At 41.1% G+C, this 18580-nt stretch overlaps 1 protein-coding gene across 6 annotated transcripts in view; it reads right to left on the bottom strand.

Annotated features, from left to right (window-relative positions):
* The window catches only part of GAS2 (growth arrest specific 2), a 102729-nt gene extending 85247 nt beyond the window's left edge, over positions 1-17482 (bottom strand). The window contains exons 1-2 of one of the 6 annotated variants that reach the window (XM_075425309.1): positions 17462-17482; positions 7066-7227 (exon numbers count right to left, since the gene is read on the bottom strand). In XM_075425309.1, coding sequence (XP_075281424.1) covers positions 7066-7207 — 142 coding nt within the window. In that variant the 5' untranslated portion in view covers positions 7208-7227; positions 17462-17482. Of the gene's footprint in view, positions 1-7065; positions 7228-16513; positions 16613-16728; positions 16748-16950; positions 17224-17418; positions 17439-17461 lie in introns of those variants that run through there. The other 5 variants (XM_075425310.1, XM_075425312.1, XM_075425307.1 and 2 more) reach the window with 5 other exon arrangements.
* Between the last annotated feature and the right edge of the window lie 1098 nt (positions 17483-18580).

Raw genomic sequence — 18580 nt, 5'->3', positions numbered from 1 at the left:
CGTTTTTGACCAGCAGCTGTATTTTTCAGCCCTTCCAACTTCCACTAATATCAAGAGAGCACCAAGGACTAATTCTTGCTCCTCCTATGAAGACAGGATTTATTTATTTTTGGTGATATTTACATATGTCATTTGGGAACAGGAATAACACTATCAACTCATTTTTCATTGACTGTTATACAGCAATCATCAGTAACAATAGTCTATCCTACCAAGAAAAAATAAAAAATTAATAAAACTGAAATGCGAGTGGTTCCTCATCCCATCCAGATTCACTCCTGCAGCACAAACCCGGCTTGTTTGCAAGCAGGACGATATGTAGAAGTCTGCCCACTGCTGGTCTGGTTTTTTTGCCACAGATTTTTGACCAGTAAGAAGCTGCCTGACTAAACCAGGCTTTTTATGGTTTTCCAGTTAGTTTGGGGAAATGTATTTTCCGTGAGATGCCATAATGAAAACATTAATCTGTTCAGAACAGGTTCATAATGGGTTTTTGTCAAAAAAAATAGAAGAAGATTCAGACGAAAAGGTAGTAAAATTTTCTATCCCTTTTCATTCAGAAAATAGGGGGAAATGAACATTCAAAAGTAAGAAAAATGAAGCAGATAATCAAAAATTAATATTGTACTTCTGCAATATATTGTTGGTACACTGTAATCTGATAGTCAATGTCACTCAGAACACTAAAGACAGCAGTATTATAAAGCAATATGATTACAGAAATGCTAAACGAAATGTCGATTTCTCTAGGCCCTTGTCTGAAAACTGTTAGATACGTCAACATCCTTTGGGAAAAAAAATTGTGAGTCTTTTCAGTTTGGTCAGTTAAAAATTAAAGACTAAGACAAAGATCTTTGCACAAAATCATCTTCAGATATAACAGTATACTTGTATTTTTGGTTGAAGTTAAATCTGTTCCTTTCTAATGCATTTCTACTTCAGAAATATCTGTTTAATGCGAATTTTTTTCCCCTTTTTATTCCCCCTTAATTGTCTCTGCCATATAGCCCACTTTATAGCTCCTGTATACCTAAATGACTTCTGCAGGCAAAAGAGCAGTAGCCACACTGCAGACATTCAGTGGTAGCTTGTGCATAACTGACAATATTTTAGCAGTGCCTCCAGCTCAGCTGAAGCCAGGACCGAAACTATAATAGTCCACAGATACAAGAATTGAACATCTCAGCACCTCAAAAGCCTTCATCACCATTCTAGCCCACGTAGCAACTGCTTTATTTTTAATATACTATCGCATTTTATAGTAGACTCACTTTCTTCTAAATATGTATTTCAAATATTTTTAACCTACTCAAGATTTTACACAGGTAAAAGAAAAATCACATTCTACATATCTATTCTGTCCTATGATTTATAATTTATTATTTTACTGGTCAAGCATTAAAAAAAACCAAAACATCTATTTAGAGGTATTTTCTCTTCACACAGACATTGAAAAATTCTATCTTCTTCTGCTATTTAACAATACATTTATAGTATTTTAAATGCTGGATTGCATTACCAGTTTGGTTGCTGCATATTGTATGCTAAGCTGGAGTATTTTACTTCTGTTCCGTTTTATGAAAGCTGAAAGAATGAGTTTTGCATTGAACATCTGTATCCAATGAAAAATATATTAGGTGTCAGCTTTCAATTCACTGTATTTTATGGCTCCAAAAGGTGGCATTTTCTTTGCTAAAACAGACACTCTGACATATTTAACAGTTGAAATGTATTGATTCAAATGAGAGTAATGTTCATAGCCTGAAGAAAAAAATGGCTCTGTGTATTTGTATGGAAAAAACATTAAACTCCATTAAAAATGTATAACTCCCCCTATAATTACAAGAAAGCAGTTGCAATGTTTTTATAGAATGGTAATAACATTAGTATAATAAAAAAACAACACTAAAAGTATGAAAAAACACCCCAGGAATATGAAAGCTTTCTCAAACCTCGCAAGCATTGCTTACCCTCTCCTTTACCACAATCACCAGATTAAAAAGACAAACAGTTACACCTGAAGACCTACCACTTGGAAACTGGGGGCAGCTATCTGCAAGGCCACCCCGCCCTGGGGGTCCTAAAGCAACCAGACTGGGAGGTCTGTGAAAGAATAACTAAAAAGAGCCCATGTCCAAGGTCTGTGCCCAAGAGGCTGTAGATAAAGCATTCTCCACTGGCCATCTCAGACAACAAGAGCCTTCAGAACAAGATGGAGGGACTCAAAGACAAAAGCAAAGTATCAAAATCTAGTTGGTTCCTCTATTATTACACCGAGTTCTTCCACTTAGTTTAACAGCTACAACACAAGACACTGGCTCCAGCCTCACAATTAGCCAAGCAACTATTTTACTTGTACTTTTCAGTGGTAACACAAGACTGCGAGGTTACAGATAGAAATATTTCACATGGGTGAATCTCTGAAACACATCAGTAGAAGGATGAGCTTCTACAATACTGAAGCACCAATGGAACTACTCGTCCTGAGCCTCTCAAATTGTGTGGCATCTAAACCCAAGATAACATAACAGTAGAAATAAAGAAAGCAAAGGCCAATGATTTTATGCACACGCAAAACTGGTTCTTTTCTGACAAGGCTACTGAGTATCCTAGAATAGCTGACAGCAAAAGAAATAGTTTTGATAGCATTGAGATGTTATCACTTACTTGCAATGGGATATATAAACAATCCCAAAGGCATGATGACATTAAAGAAAATTATAAAGCCTCTCAGCTAAATCAGAAACTGCATCAGTGCCAGCAGAATCCTTAGAAGTATCAGTATTAAGAATGTCTTGATATTCAGACATTGAAAACCTGCATTTTCCACTGGCTTGAGCTGAACACACTAATGTTGATAATAAAAGTACTGCTACAGAATCTTCTTAGCAAGATGAGCAAGATCACCAAGCTGAAGCAAGTTTTCTTTAATTCAGAATCTAAGACAGACAGATTTCTTGCAGAAGACTTCCCAATGTTCATCCCCCAAACTTTACACCTCTTTCAGCACACCTTTAAATTCCACACTTGGTCTTCAACTCCATGCCTCTCCTATCATCCTCATCTCTCCGTTTCTTTTCTCCAAACTGACTTCACTTCTGCACCCAAGCAACTTTTACATGCCTCATGCAATATTCAACATTTATGTGTCCAGTTCCTCAGCATCTTGAATTCTCCAGCTCCTTACGTATGAGCTTCTGAAGCCCAGAAAACTCTGTCAGGAAGAGACCTTGGTGCAGAAGCCTGGAAATTCAGGCATGTGCCCAGGGCACATCTTACAGGTCTATTCCTTGGTCCCATGTGCTAAATGAAGCCGGATGGAATAAGCTACAATATCATAGCCCTCTGGAGCTGGTAAATGGGCTGCAGGAATGGGGAAAAAGATCACAGCTCTACACAATAGCCAAAGGGGAAACAAAGAAACGATCCCTCCATACTTGTCCAAAACTACAGACTGGTGATGAGCCCCACTCCTCATGATGTCAGACCTTTCTCCTCTGCAGACACACAAGAGAAAACAAGACAGTACTGAAGAGTATAGCCAACAAGCAAACCATGTTTGCTTTCAAATTGCCATTTTGCCTCTGCTAGAAGATTACTATGGCCCAGCTGTGCTAATTCTGTGCCCAACTGTGAAGCTTGCTCAAGGGGAAACAGTTTTCAGTATCCTCAAGAGCACTCTACTAAAATAAGTGTATACACAGTCTACCAAATTTGGATTGTGTCAAGCAGTGAAAGCATTGCCGAGTGCTTCACTGGCTCTATACAAAATGAAAACAAGGCCGAGACATGATCATGATTTTCAAGACAGTTGGGTCAACTTATCTCCTTAACTTTGCCACTGCAATGTTCTCTCAGATGAGCCACCAGAGCTCAGCAGAGGGAAGTGAGGGTAAGAGACACAACATCCATAGCTCAAATCTTCCTCTTCAGCATGCAAACCCCAATCTCCACAATGCTAATGTATCCCACTTTGAGAATGCTATAATGTACAGTATTGTACAAGTCAATCCCATCTGATACATTGATTTCATCTGCAACTTCCTTCTTCCAGCCCCCAGAATACAGGTAGCTAAAAATCTATTCAGCAAGGGAGCTATGATGACAAACTGTCCTCTCAGAAGCTCTGAGTTTCTCTGACGTGGTTCCAAAAATAGTTAGGAAAATGCATACAAAAGTACTAGTGATTAATAAAAAAAAAAAAAAAACCAACACAACAATGTCCATGCTAAATTAGAATAAAATGTCCAAAGTCTCAGGGTTAAAAATTCTTAGTGTTATTTTCGAGCTGCACCATGTATCTCAGTCTTCCAATTTGTGGAATAGAATTTGGATGAAGTCAAATTCTAGCTATGCTTAATTTCCATCTAATATCAAAACTCTTCATTCATATTATAAAGTCCAATATCCTTCTAATGTTTTCCAGTTTGTAATTTCAAACCCACACCAGACTTTGCTGCTGCAAAACTGTCACCATTTTAACTTCCAGTAGCACTGCGTAGAACATACTTGCCTCTCCACAAAAATTTCCCAAAACACCATCAGTTGATCAAACTAGCAAAAAAAGTTCAGCCCTATTCTTGTCTAAAATACTTTTGATTATTTTTTTTAAAAAGTCTGCATTTATTTGAAAAGATCATGTGTCCTTCCTTGTTGAGTCATAGTACAAATGAATGAACAAAATATAGATGAAACCAACACAATAAAAATTAATTGAAATGTATATTAATTTTCTTTATAAATTGAGAAATCCTAAAGACACTTAGAATGAGGCACAAGTCATAGCACAGAGCAAACAAGGGTGTGGATACACACAATATTATCTGCTTTGTGTTATTTGCACATCCACGCATGTGAAAATCTACTCACCATTAATGCAAAGTAAATTATCTCTCCCATGGAGGAAAAAAAATAAAATAACAAAAACCACATCAAAACAAACAAGCAAAAAAGAGTCTTGCATATCCTTTTATCTTTTTGGATGTTTTTACAACAAGGTAATGGGATGCTATAAATTCATGCCTATTTTATCTTACAGCAGCATGCTCACATGTCCCTCCTCTCACTGAATTTAACTTAAATTATACAGTAATTAAACCAAATTTGGATTCTGAGTTAATATATTTATATGAATATGAATTACTTTAATTCAGTTACACTTAATTTATTTTGAATGTGAATTTTAACTTAATTGAATTATTAATTTGAATAACAATATCTACACAGGAATTCAAAACAGCTCAACAAATTGCTATAATTTCAGCTCTTCAGGACAAACAGAGAAGAGCTTGGTGTGAGAAGGTGTGGGGGAATGCATTAAGCAAGTGAACTGTGTATGCTGCTTAATTAGAAGAAGGTTGAGCCCCTTTAGTGCTGCAGTGCAGAATTTGGTGTCCATATGAAAAATCAGATTATTAATTATAGTTGGCATTCCAGAACCTCCTGCTGGTTGCTACTTTCATGCTAAAAAAGTGACCTCATTCCTAAACTTGTCACTGTGAGAACTCTGTTATGAACTGCAAACAAGCTTCTGTTTGTTTTAGAGTGGCTCACTAAAACGCCATTGTTTAGAACATTTAAACAATATATTAAATCCTTCATGGAATGTGCTGCTTCTGATTCAAAAAACAGGCTTTTGGAATGCTGTCTTGTGGTAATTGGAAAGAAAAGTCAGGATTTCTGGATGCTGTTCTGGCATTGCCTAGACAATTTTATATTCAAAACTCCTTAATTTAAATGGAAGTACCACAGAACGACGTAATTTAAAAGAAGTGCCACTTTTGCAGTTGTGGATTCATAACTACTCCAACTCTAAAATGGGTGTCGCCTACCTGCAAAATACTGCGTTCTTGCATTCTGCTGACATGGTACTTCTGGACTACACCTCTCACAACATAGTGATACTTCCCTTTGTTTTAAAAAAAGGGGAAATACAGCAATGTAGAACACGCAGATGAAAGGCACCAGAGATACTCTATTATTGTATGATATCACTGAGACGGTTCAGCTACAGCATTTGCCAAGACAAGACGCTGCCTGCCTATGTCTCACCAGAACAGACTGCCAGAAAAAAAAAGGAAAAAAACCACTCCAAAAACACACATCACAGATTTAAAAAAGCTCATCCAAATATTCCTCCAAAATAACATCATCAAAATTTTTATGTAAACATCACCTCCTCTAAAGTATTTTTCTCCTCTTTGTTTAACTACTGGCATGTTTCCCTTAGGATGAGGTATTGTGTACGGTTGTATGTCTTTGGTAGAATTCTTCTGACTTACAGAGATCACACAAAAGCTGTTTTCTGCTGAATGCTCTCAGCAAACAACATACTATTTCCTGGCTCACGGTTTCTAAATTCTGCCTTCTTGAATGAGTCGTATATCCCAAAGAACTGTCTCTTTCCTTCCTGCTAGGAACATACTCTCATTCGCTCCTCTTCACATCTACCTGTTTTTTCTTGGCTTTGGGTTAGCATCCGCTTTCATCAACACCACATTTCGGCTTCGCGTACCAAGACATACAGCTGCAACCGGTAAATCCCCAGGTCCCATCGCAGCCACTGGGTCAGACCCTGCTGTGCACAAGCTTCCGCAAGTCTTAACATGTGTTGCCTTGGGCAGCAATTATCAATCACTAAACTGCTTGGTCAGCAAAGAACTATTTAATGGCTCCTTCCCTTCAAGACAGTCAGTACACCCATACTCTTTAGGATGCCTATCAATAACAATGAAAGATGTAGTCCATGGCAGTAATTAGCATCGTTAATCTTAGTTGTATTAATACTGAACACACATGCAAAAAAACATTTAAAAGGATATTTGAGGAAAAATAAACATGAAATTAATTATAAAGTTCAATTACGCTACTCACTGAAACACCGTGGAGGCAAATTACTTACTAGCTTTTCTGACCTTGCTAAGAGTTGCAGTATGTGGAGGCAGCTACCTAATTGTAACTACCTTTATTTTTGAAATGCAAAGAAGTCTGAATGACTGAATTCCCAGCTAACAGTGTATAGAGTTCTCTTGCTGCCCAGTATTTGCATTCCATCTTGTATCTTACCCAGTAGGTTTGTGAGCCACAGGGCCAAATCCTCTTTCATGGGCAGCAAGTTGGCCTCATGTCTACTCGCAAGCCACTGGCTGTATTGATGCATATCAGAGAGGCCAGGCCCACGTGCCTTCGGGCTCAGAGCAGTGCACATTGCTTATCTGCTTGTTGTACCTGTTTTATTATATTAAAAAAAAAAAAAAGAAAGAAAAAAAGCATTACTTTATTATACCAAATAAAGTTTCTCAGGTTCTCTTTTCAGAACTGTAGAAGATAACAACAGTAACTATGACTCTAAGAACTCAGATGTCAAACAGATGTAGATCTAACACATGAACACAACATCGATGACTGAAGTTATGTTTTGTTAATGGATCACATAGCAAGTGATTAAATCATACAGATAAACATCAGCTTCATTTGTACTCACCAAGCTACACGTTGCCAACACATAACCAAATATTCTGTAAGGAATGATTAAAATCAAATCAAAATAAACATTTTACACAAAGATAACAACTCACTACAATGCCTGATCCAAAATCCATTCAAAATAAATTGAAAGCTTCAGAGATTTTTGGATCAGGCCCAAGAAAAACATGGGAACAACTGAGTTACGCTAGTACAGCAAACCTACTAACAACTAACAAATGCAGTTACCAAATGGAATCAGTCTATTCTACAGATTTAGAATCATGAAAGAAAATACCCCACCCCAAATATATTTACTGAATGGCATTATTTCTTCAGAAAGCAGCACAACAGCTAGTGCTGGTCACCCACATTTCCCACTTCCACCTTCTATACAAATACTCCTTCAGCCACAACTTTCTAAAACTTTAGTTTCAGGTAAGACAACACATCATGCGTCACACGTTAGTTAAGTGTTCCGAGCCTCGCAGCAGCCAGAGAGGTCAGACCCACTGGATCTATACCTCTGCTCCTGAAGGACTACTCTCTGGCAGAAGTGTGCTAAGGGAAGAAGGTTACTATTCTCCCTGAAAAGAAACTCAGACACAGACCCTAACACTTGTAGCGATGAGCTGATGCACTCTCTTGCCTGGTAGCCCGTAGCCTACTGAAAGCCCAACCACACCAACAGTCGCAGGTCTTCTACAGGTGGCACCAGACAGATATTAACTGAGGGTGTGAGGTCCGCACGGAATAGATCTTTGCCTATTGTCAGCCGGCTAATCCACACCAACCGCGGTTACATGTGTCGGCTGGCTTCAGCTTATGATACATTGCAAACCCTGTTTCCTTCTGTCCTTCGCGTACCTTTCAAGTCAGGCAAGAGGTAGTTGTGACTTCAAAAACAACCACCCAAAAGAACAATTTGTTATACTATTCCATTGGGGCCTGAAATAACAAGAATACTAAAACCAATTCCTTTGCCAAAAAAAAGGAAAATGTTTACTGAATGTAAAGCACAATTGCCTTTCCATAAAATTGAATGGTAACCAACATTTCCAAACGTATGAACTTCTATTTGGGCTATTTTAATGCTTACATTAAAAGACTCCCGCATTTTTTAACCATACCTTGGGTAACTAAATTCTTTGTTCTCAAAAAAATCTGCTTAAGCTCTTGTTGAGTGTACCTCACCCCAAATCCTGAAGTTCAACTTGCCCTTGAGATAGTCACAGTATGAATATACTTCTTACTGAAATATGAAAATTTTTTCAGTTGGGGAAAGGGGAAAATAGACTTAAAAAAGACTTTATTCCCTTGTATAAACACACGTTTTGAATTATCAGTAGGTTTTACATTTTTCTAATTAAAAAATCCTTGTGTATCAAAGTTGCTTTGTAAGCAGAGGAGTTTAAGGTAGTAAGTTAAGCACAGCTCTGTTCTGAAAACTGACTTTGTAAAAATGTCAGCTTGGATTTACGGTTTCCTGGCTGATTAAATCCAAATCCTACCTGTTCATTTGGGGAGGAGTGTGAGGGGGCAGAGGGAGAAGAGTCTGGCTGTTAGGTCTGCAAAAATCCATCTGGAATGTCACTCAAAATAGATTCCTTCGGATGAGGTGATACTAACAGCTCAGGAGTTGCCATGACAGTATATCTAAAGTTGCTGTAAGTCACCCAGAGCCATGCAATTTGTAACTTAAATCACTGCTTCATTTTGGACATAACGAAACAGAAGCAAGATGAATAATTGACACCGTCTCATCTTCAAAGATTATATGGGAAAAATCACGTATAAATACCTCTGTCATATACTTTCTTTCCAGGAAAAAAAAAGCCTTAAAATATTTTTTTTTAACTGATTTCTGGGTCTATAAACTTCATGGATAAGGTGAGAGCCAGAACTCAAACTAGTTTATTCTCTTCAATCATCTCTGAAATGATATCCCTAAAAAGCCATTAAAAAAATTTCTCATCCCTGAATGTTCACTTCATATACAATGCAAAAATAAAGCAAAAGTAAAAATACATATATTTTTACATCACTTTTCATCTTATTAACACCTATGTATCTAAATATTCAGGAAACAGAATCCTGCAATTTGTTTCTTTTGATATACGGATTGGAAAAATATACCTGAAAAAAGCAGCACCACTGTACTAAAGAAACCAGTTAAGACAGTGCACCTCTTCAGTGGAAATAATTTCACAGTTCATACAAGCTTTGAGGAGGGGGTTTGACTAGATGACCCCGAAGGTGCCTTCCAACCTAAATAATTCTGTAATTTTATACTGCACACAGAAATATTCATCGTGGGACCCTGTGCTAGGTCTGCCCTCCTAGGAGTATAACACACAGCACACACACTGAGCTGGGTTGTGTAAACAGGAAAACTACAGAGACAACATCCTTTTCTTTCACCTCAGAAAAGGTCCACCTACCTTACCACTTCCAAGACCAAGTAATATGAAGTGCCCTATGAAACCTGGAGCCAATTAACAGCCAACAACATTACAATATGCCTGACAGCCAGACAGATACAATACGGGCTGCTGCCACCTGTGGGGCTGAAGTAATTCTAAGGTCTGAAAGTTGCATTTCTTTAAGACTAGAGGAAAAAAAGAGGGAAGGCTTCTGAAGCAGCTCCATGGAGGCAGTTTGGATTTCCCCGTCAGTCTGTGAAACAAGGACTGCAGTCTGTTTACGCTTCAAGCTGATCTCTGGAGACGCAGAGCAGAGAAGTCAGGGATTTGAGATGTTACTTCAGTTTGGCTCTAACATACTAGGCTGTCCTTAAATATATTTCATACTGACCTACCTCTTGTTTCATAAAACTCAGCAACCAGGCTGTGTAAAGTTCTTGAGGAACTTTTGAGACTCACTGCAGGAAATAAAATGGGAGAATAAAGAGCTCTGATTTTGGAGGATGCGTGGGTGCGTGAGTTTGGTAGTAACTGTGGTAGTAAGAAGCGAGAAGATCCAGAGACGAGAAAGGTATTCTGAGTTTAAGGTAGTTTTAATAGGACACAGGTTCTCAGAATGGGAAACTAGCAAAGATGAGGAAAGGCAGACAGACAGGTGACAAAACGTCTAGAAGCTGAAGATGATTCAGGCGTCTTGATACTGAGACTAGGTCTGCTTGCAATAGCAGCCCTGAATTAACAACAACGTATGGGTTGATATCTGCAGCAGACACGTAAAGTGAGGACTGCAGAATGAGACAGTTAATACTGATGAAGAGTTTCCACCGAGAAGAACCCTGAAAAATCACAGATGAGTCACATACAATCCAACCTTACCTCTCTAAGTTTTCTTTAATTTCATTACCGAAAGGAACGACTTTTCCCCTTCCCTGCTACTGCTCTGAAAACCTGCCCTATGCTTCAGTAAAATACTTTCTTATTAGAATCAAAGCAACAAAATTTCTTCTTTGAATCTTTAAAATTAAAAAATAAAAAAAATCAGCCTTCAAGGAGCAGAGCACAACTTGTTACCTGTAGCTCCCATCACAAATTCTACAAGTGATACTGTGGGTCAGTTATCAAACTGCAAGCATCAGAAGCTATCAAACTTCTAATTATACTTTATGCAAACACTGACCACTACTGAACTTCTAACTTAAGCCTCCATGATACTTCAGTGCTGAAGTACCTAAGTGTCATTAAAACATTTGTCTACTTCATCAGCTGTAATAGCCCATACATTAACTATTAAAACATCATCATATACTAGCTGAGATCTGTGAAGCTGAACTAAGTTAGGTGAAGGCGACAACAGCTGGGTCCTGAGCTCCTTCAAGACCTCTTTGAAGATTCTACCTATAGTCAACACCAGGCTCCTGATACCATCAAGTCACTTCCTTAAAAAGTCTTAACGTATTTATTTGCTGGTGAGCTGGAGAAAAGTTTACTGACAATTGAGCAGTGAGGAATCTGGTCAGAGAAATGGACTAAGTTGCCACAGAGATAGACAGTAGCATCGCAGGATACATCACCACAGCTGAGGCAAGCCTCTTTGGCTCCAACAACAATTTCATCCTTTCCTTTTGGCAGACATAAGGTACGAAAAAAGTAGCCAAAAAATTATTGGTTTTCCTAATCTCCCTACTTTCTAACAGCAACATCCAACCATCATATATACAGTTCTTTAGAGCTAGCCAACACAAACGTGTCAAATAATTGATAGAATGTTAAACTTCTCTGTAAGCTGTTGAGGCTGACGTGAGATACGCACAAGCATTTTCAAAACTTACCTCTAAATGCTTTGTTCCTCAAAAAGCAACTTCTTCCCCTTCCTATTCTGAAGGCAGGCAAGAAAGCTCTTTAACTACTTTTCATTCTGTTTTGTTACAGGTCATATTTATGCAGCACAGCCTTTTTTTCCACGTCTCTCAATAAGAGGACATCTCAAATTCTTAGACTTATTGTCTAGCTGAAGGATTCAGTGTGGGATAGTTTACAGTACACCCAGTGACATGTAACAGATTCAACACACTGAAAGGTTATATTTCTCTCTGCTTCCTTCTACCAAACAGTGAAGTTTTTATTTTGCTTTACAGTAGTACATTTGGATTTCTGTGTATTGTAGCTTACTGCTCGTATTTTGCCAGCAATGTAACTTATACTATCTGCTGATTGTTGTCAGTGATCATCAGGTGAAAGCAATGAGAATCAAACAAGTAATCTTCTGTAATTCCACTGGCTTTTGTTGGGGTTAACTGGTAGAACAAAGGACTCAAGAATGATACACTCTGTACTTAAAACACACGGGAGGCAAAGGCTGTTTAATCCAGAAAGTAAAACTGGCCACACAATTAGGCACTCACAGTTGTAGATCCCTGGATTCAATTCCATTTCCTATTCCAACCACCTTCCTTACCTGTAACATTGTGATAAGAGCAGTCTTCAACTAAAATCAAGTATAATGAGGAAAAAATTCATTCTATATAGTAAAAATGTATATATAAAAGTGTGTGTGTATGCATAAATATACATACACAGAAAATACACGTCCCTGTGAATTAATCACACAAACCAGTACGTTCGTACTCCAAATTACCCATCCAGTTCCAGCATACATACCTAATGGCTTGTACCGAGTAGCTGCTGGCTATGCAGTCCTCCCTGTATTACAGGAGTTTCATTGTTGCTTCAGCCTTATTCCTAATTACAACATGTGCATTAGTTCTTTAACAAAAGAAGGTTTGAACCACTCATTTTAACTTGGTCCTAGATGCAATCCTTCCAGGACAGGGATGAAGAAGTCTTGCTGAGTCACTTACTCTTTATGACTCGATTTAAGAATTAGGACAGAAATTAAGCATCCAGCAAAACAAGCACTTTTCTTTCTATTTATATTCAGTTAGAAAAGAACAAAAAGATGTTAAAATTGTTTATGGAGGGGAAAAAAAATAATCATAAAGCAAACGCAGAAATCTGCATAGAGATCATACAAATCCTCTCTCATGCAAAGGTCCTGCACGATGTCCTCTTTGCACCACACCAGCTTGACTGCGACACTGTGCAACAGACATCTGTTTCAGCCCACCCACGCACTATTGCCCAGCAGGCAAGCTAATTGAACGGCTCTGTTCAGTTGGCAGCCAGACCAGAGTTATACAGGGCTCCCGACTTGCACACACGCCAACTCAGTGGCCTAGTTGCTCTACAAAGCTGGAACAACTGGAACAGAAGATGGCATAACTCTGCCTTGGACAGTGGGTTCAAAGACTCCATTTCATCACATATTTATAGAATTAAATATGCGGGCTTTAAGCTTGTGAAATGAGGTCTCCACTAATACGACGGAGGAAGCATACTAGCTATCAGTTGTAGACGAAACAAAACATCATGCACTCAACTGTGCAATAGCTTTAGTGTCAGCAGCAGAGAGAGCACACAGCAACTCAGACAAGAGCAGCAATAGTTTTTCTCTGAAGGAACTGGAACTTGAGCACTAGACTGCACATTGGCTTTGACAGAGGGGTATCGGCTATAACTGCAGACAATCTCCTGCTGTCTTAGAGAGAAGGTAATGCTATTGGAAAGCAGCCATCCTGGAAAGAGAGGAGACAGAGGATCAAAAGCCAGAACAGAACTCATGAGTATTTGGCAAGGGTCTCTGCTGGATCTCCCTGCTAGTTCTAATCACCTCAAGCAGATGGAAAAGAACAGAACTTTTGAAACTTTACTGGAGTTTAAGTGGACTGTGTGAAGCATTCACTTACTATAACTGCAACTTGGGTGCAAAAGAGGACTAAATAGAAGATTCAGTGTTCATACACAGATAAAGTTACAGCAACAAAATGCACATTTGTGCAAGCAGAAAGGAGGTTGCCACAATTTGGGACCCCTACTTGCAATCACCACTGTCACAGAAGCAAGTGCCAATTTTACACACATAGCACATCCAAGCATAAATACGTTCACATTTGAAAACTGATTTCAGTTTTCCTGCCTCAGTGTTGGCATATTTTTCAGATTTGGAGAGTATGTAATCAGCCCACAGACTAAACTCTGCTCTTGTTTTTCCACCCCCTCACCCATATACATACATATATGTATGCACACACATATGCAGAAAGGGGGGGGGGGGGGGGGGGGAAGATATATGAATGTCTTCCTTTGAGAGCCACAGAGGTAACTAACAACTTCTGTAATTGATATTTTTACTGTCAGGAAACTGTTCCCTTGGTGAGATCTGCTAGACAGTGGAATAATTTCCCCAAGTGAAACTGTGAAAGCTCCCCTACTTGAAATCCTTAAAATGGACTAAAAGAAGCAGTAGGGGGAAGAAAAAAAAAAAAAAGAAAAAGAAAAAAAAAAAGAGACCTGTCACTCATGGATAGATGTTACTCAGTCAGTCTTTACCACCTGCAACTTCCAGTTTACTACAGAACAGTAATCACTCTCATTTTGCTCTTTTACATATGTAAAAACAAACACAATTACTTTTAAAGTGATTCTGCTACTACACCACATAGCCCCTCTTCAAGAGCTATTACAGAGTGTTCCCTTCTGTAAGAAACAACAGGTCATTCTTGTCCACATCACCCTAAATACAGGTATCTGTAATCTTAGTTTTCTTAGAACCATAACCAAGCAGATAAAACGTAAGCTCACAAATGCACCAAGCATATTTTTGTAAGGAAATTCAATTTTTCTAGTTATTTTATTATCTTTATAAACTATACCACAACCAATTTAGCCCAAGGTTTCTGGAGCTTTCCCAGATTAACTTGGAGCATACTGTACACGTTAGGAGCAGGGGGAGGGGCACTGGAGGGGAACCACCATCTGAAACTCATTAATCAATTAGAATTTTTAAGGGCTTACATCAAAATGTGATCTACACTGATAAAGTAAACTTTAATCACAAGAAGCCTTTGTCCTTTACATTATGAATATACTCGTTAGAAATGTGTGCAGTACTTCGAGCAGAGGATAGAGAACCTGGCACAACAGCTTACCGATACTTTAGACCTGTAAGGCCGTTGGTCTGAGGCCAGAGCAAAACAAAGTTAACCGCACTTAAAATTCTGAGCTAATCATTGGAAGCCTAGACATTTTCAGGACTATGCCTAGTAGAAACAATTATGTTGCCTTCCTAATGTCTCCTCTACCAAAAAGAAAGCAAAAAGTCCTTCTCACATAGACCAAAACAAAAACTTTAGGAATGTTCAATATCTACTTGCTCATAAAATTATAACTTCTGGAAACTGAGCCCGGTTCCTAACACAGTCCAAAAACTTTCAAGTTGAGTTCTCTTTGCCTGGCTCTTACCACGTGTTTTTCTGCTTGTCTATGAAAATAGCCATTACAAATTAGTATAAAAGAAGTTTCAACCTCCACCAACTGGAAAAGGAAATACATATTTAAACTGACATATCACATCTCATAAGTGCGTCTCTTGCTGCAAGCACACTATGCAGACAGTATTACAAGCTGACTCCCAGTCATCAGCTTTGCTTTTAATTATGAAGTTCCATTTCCAAATCCTGTCCTGAAATTAGCGTGAAGCTTAACTGAGAGGTGTAAAGTGGAGTCAAAGAGGTACTTTGGATAGTAAGTGTGCCAATTTAAATAAGACTGTGGGTAAAACAAATAAAGTGACCGAATAAGTTAGTAGCCTAAAGTCAGTAAGAGCTATGAACTTGAGGATAGTACTGACTCTTCCTCACCTCACCACCTCCATCTAGGTTTGGTTGCGGTTCCAACTAGGGTACCACAGTATAATGCTGATCAGATGGCATATGGTACCATATGATACGAATTTAGAAATGTCAGTTAATTTCCTGTTAAATCACAGTCCACATCACAAAACCATCATAAAACCATTACACTTGGCACAGCATCTACTTCACAGCGAAGAAACCATTCACAATTTAATGTACGTGGAAACTGAAGAATACTTTTTTTGTTCTTTTTAAATTTCAGAGTCATGTCAGAAGCACGCAGGAACAGTACTGGAGAGCCTGCAACGCATCCCTCCGGGTGCCCCAAGAGCCCCGCTCCCCTAGGAGCACGCCGAGCCCGCGGGCTCAGCTGACACACACCATTGCAGCAGGATGCTGACAGCAGTCCTAGATAAGGGAGACAGCAACCTTCATTTCTCACAGTAAAGCCCCAGCGAGAAGACAGAGCCCGCTTAAAGTCAAACTCTGCCCTCCCGAGAGCGGAACGCAGAGCCTGAAGAGGAAAGCCAGAACCTGGAGGGATGGAGCCTGGCGGGAGCGGGGTCTCACCCTGTCCGCCCCGTGGGGCAGCGGAGGGGCAGGCCGGCATCTCCCCGGCGCAGCCCCCCGCACCGCGCCCGGCCCCACCCCACCGGCAACCCGGGGCTATGCGGAGCGGCCCGGAGGACAAGCCAGAGGTTGCGGCGGGTGGGGGGGGAAGCGCACAGCGAGCAGGAGTACCCCCCCCTCCCCGAAAGACGCGCTGGGAACTCGCACGCCGCCTCGCAAGGGGAATCCCTACTACCCGCCCCCCCCCCGACTCCCCGCACCGCTGGGAGCTCCCGCAGCCCCCCCCCCCCCTCCCCCGGCTCTCACCGGCCGCGGAGCCCGGCTGTGCTGCGCCGGGACGCGCTCGTCCTCCTCGGGGCCCCTCCGCCGGCAGGCTGAGCTAATGGCTTTGCCATGAGCGCTGGAAGCGCTGCTCCCGGCTCTGCCCCCCGGGGGCAGGACCAAGCAAACCCGCCGCGGGATGCCCGGGGCGGCCCTCCAGCAACCCCCGGGTGCAGCGCCCGTGGACCCCCGCCACGCACCCTCTCGTTCCGCCTCCTCGATGCTTGCGAACTCCAGACAGACGGAGAGCGGGAGAAGAAGAAAGAAAACTAAAACCAACCCAAACCACACAACCGCAGCGCCAGAAAGCAGCCCCCCGCCACCCAGCGCGCAGGCAGCCGCCGCCGAGCCCTGCCGCTTCCCGGGTGGGTCCCGAGGCGGGGAGTGGGGGGGAAGCACCTACTCCGCAGGGCGAAGCTCACCTTCCCGGCCCTTTGCTCTTAAAACTCGAAGGCAACCGGCGAGTCACACGAAACGCCCTCAATTTAAAGGAGCTGCGGGCTCCGCCGTGGGGCCGGCAGCGAGCCCCGCTGGGCCAGGCAGGGGTCCCCCCGCCGCCGGGGCCGGTGGGCTGGGAGGGAGGGCTGGCTCCCGCCGTCCCCGGAGCGGGCAGGCAGGGGTCCCGCCGTCCCCGGAGCGGGCAGGCAGGCGGGCAGGTGTCCCGCCGCCCCCGGGGCCGCGCTCCCTGGCCCCCCCCGCGCCGCCGTCAGCCGTCGCCCGGAGCAGAGCTGAGCGGAGCAGACCGGCAGCCGCCGCGCTGCCGCTCCTCATACTGCTGCCCGCTCCGCTCGCTGCTCGCTTTGGGAAACCCCTTCCCTTCCCCACCCCCCCCCCCCCCACCCCCCCTTTTCCTTTTTTTTTTTTCCCTCTCTCCGAACCCGGTTTCCTACATTTCAGCAGCCCGCACGGGCTGGACGGAAGTGAAAGACTTACTTTTTTTCAGCGGGACGGCAAACGCAGCTCACGCTGATTTACCCTTGAAACGCGGAGATATTGTGTTACAGCCCTTGGCAGCGAGTTCGTGCGTGGGTCCATGTCTCTTTTGTTCTTACTACTCTCTTCCCAAGACTCTAGATTGTGGAAAAAGGAAAAAAAAAAAACAAAGAAAAAAAAAACAGGAGAAAGGAAAATTTCACATCCAAGATAAAACTCTCCTTTAATTTGACCAGTTGCCTCTGCAATTTTTTAACACTTCATGGCACCTCTTTTGTCACTTTTTTTTTTTTCCCCTCTGGCTAAAGAAATGTCTGGGGGAACTCTGCTTTATCGCATATTTCTCCGAAACAATTTCATGCCACCTTGTAATCTATTTCGACAAAAAAAATGTATGTTGTTCATAAGTTATTACACTTTTAGAAGACTGCTGGGCAGAGGTTTTGCTGATTCTTCTCTGTCTGTGCTTCGTCTGCCAAGCCGACTCTTAGCACACCTTTATTTCAGTCATTTCATTCTCACCTTATGTCATTCTCATGACTTTTCAACATTTTGTTAAATGCCAGAGATAACCTTCTCCAACTGTTGTTTATTCACTTATTCACTGCCCAGAGAAGCCCCTTTTGTGAATTCAATAGTGGGAAACAGATGTTCAGACTTCTGCTGCCCTTAATGCATGGATGTAGATTGTCTTGTTGAGTTTCCTAATGGCATCATGTTATCACTTTCTGTAAGAGTGCTCCAGTCAAACGGCACACTTCTTTTTTCTTTCACAGTGTATATCCACTTAATTAAATTGTTCTAGCCAAAGCACATTATGTATAATTACTGAAAGAATTGTTTTAACCTGATTGATGAAAAGCACATCAAGCTGATCCTTATTTTTTATTTACATTCATTTCTTTGCATTCTGATCTGCTGGGAAAACTTGATTTGCACAATTAATGATGGGCTATTTCTCAATAATTGCGCTGTAAGCAAATTCCTGTTCTCCGAGTAGCAGATGCTCATTTCTAGCCAATCAGAATACACACATCTTTTGGTATTTGTTGTATTCCTGTACTCATATTATGCTGTTCTGATGGACTATTAACTGCTGCGATGAGTGCTACTTAAATG

Source organism: Opisthocomus hoazin, chromosome 7, assembly GCF_030867145.1.
Source record: "Opisthocomus hoazin isolate bOpiHoa1 chromosome 7, bOpiHoa1.hap1, whole genome shotgun sequence".
NCBI classification, from domain to species: domain Eukaryota; kingdom Metazoa; phylum Chordata; class Aves; order Opisthocomiformes; family Opisthocomidae; genus Opisthocomus; species Opisthocomus hoazin.
The sequence above is the reverse complement of the archived record's forward strand: the minus strand, read 5'-3'. Positions and strand labels throughout refer to the sequence as shown.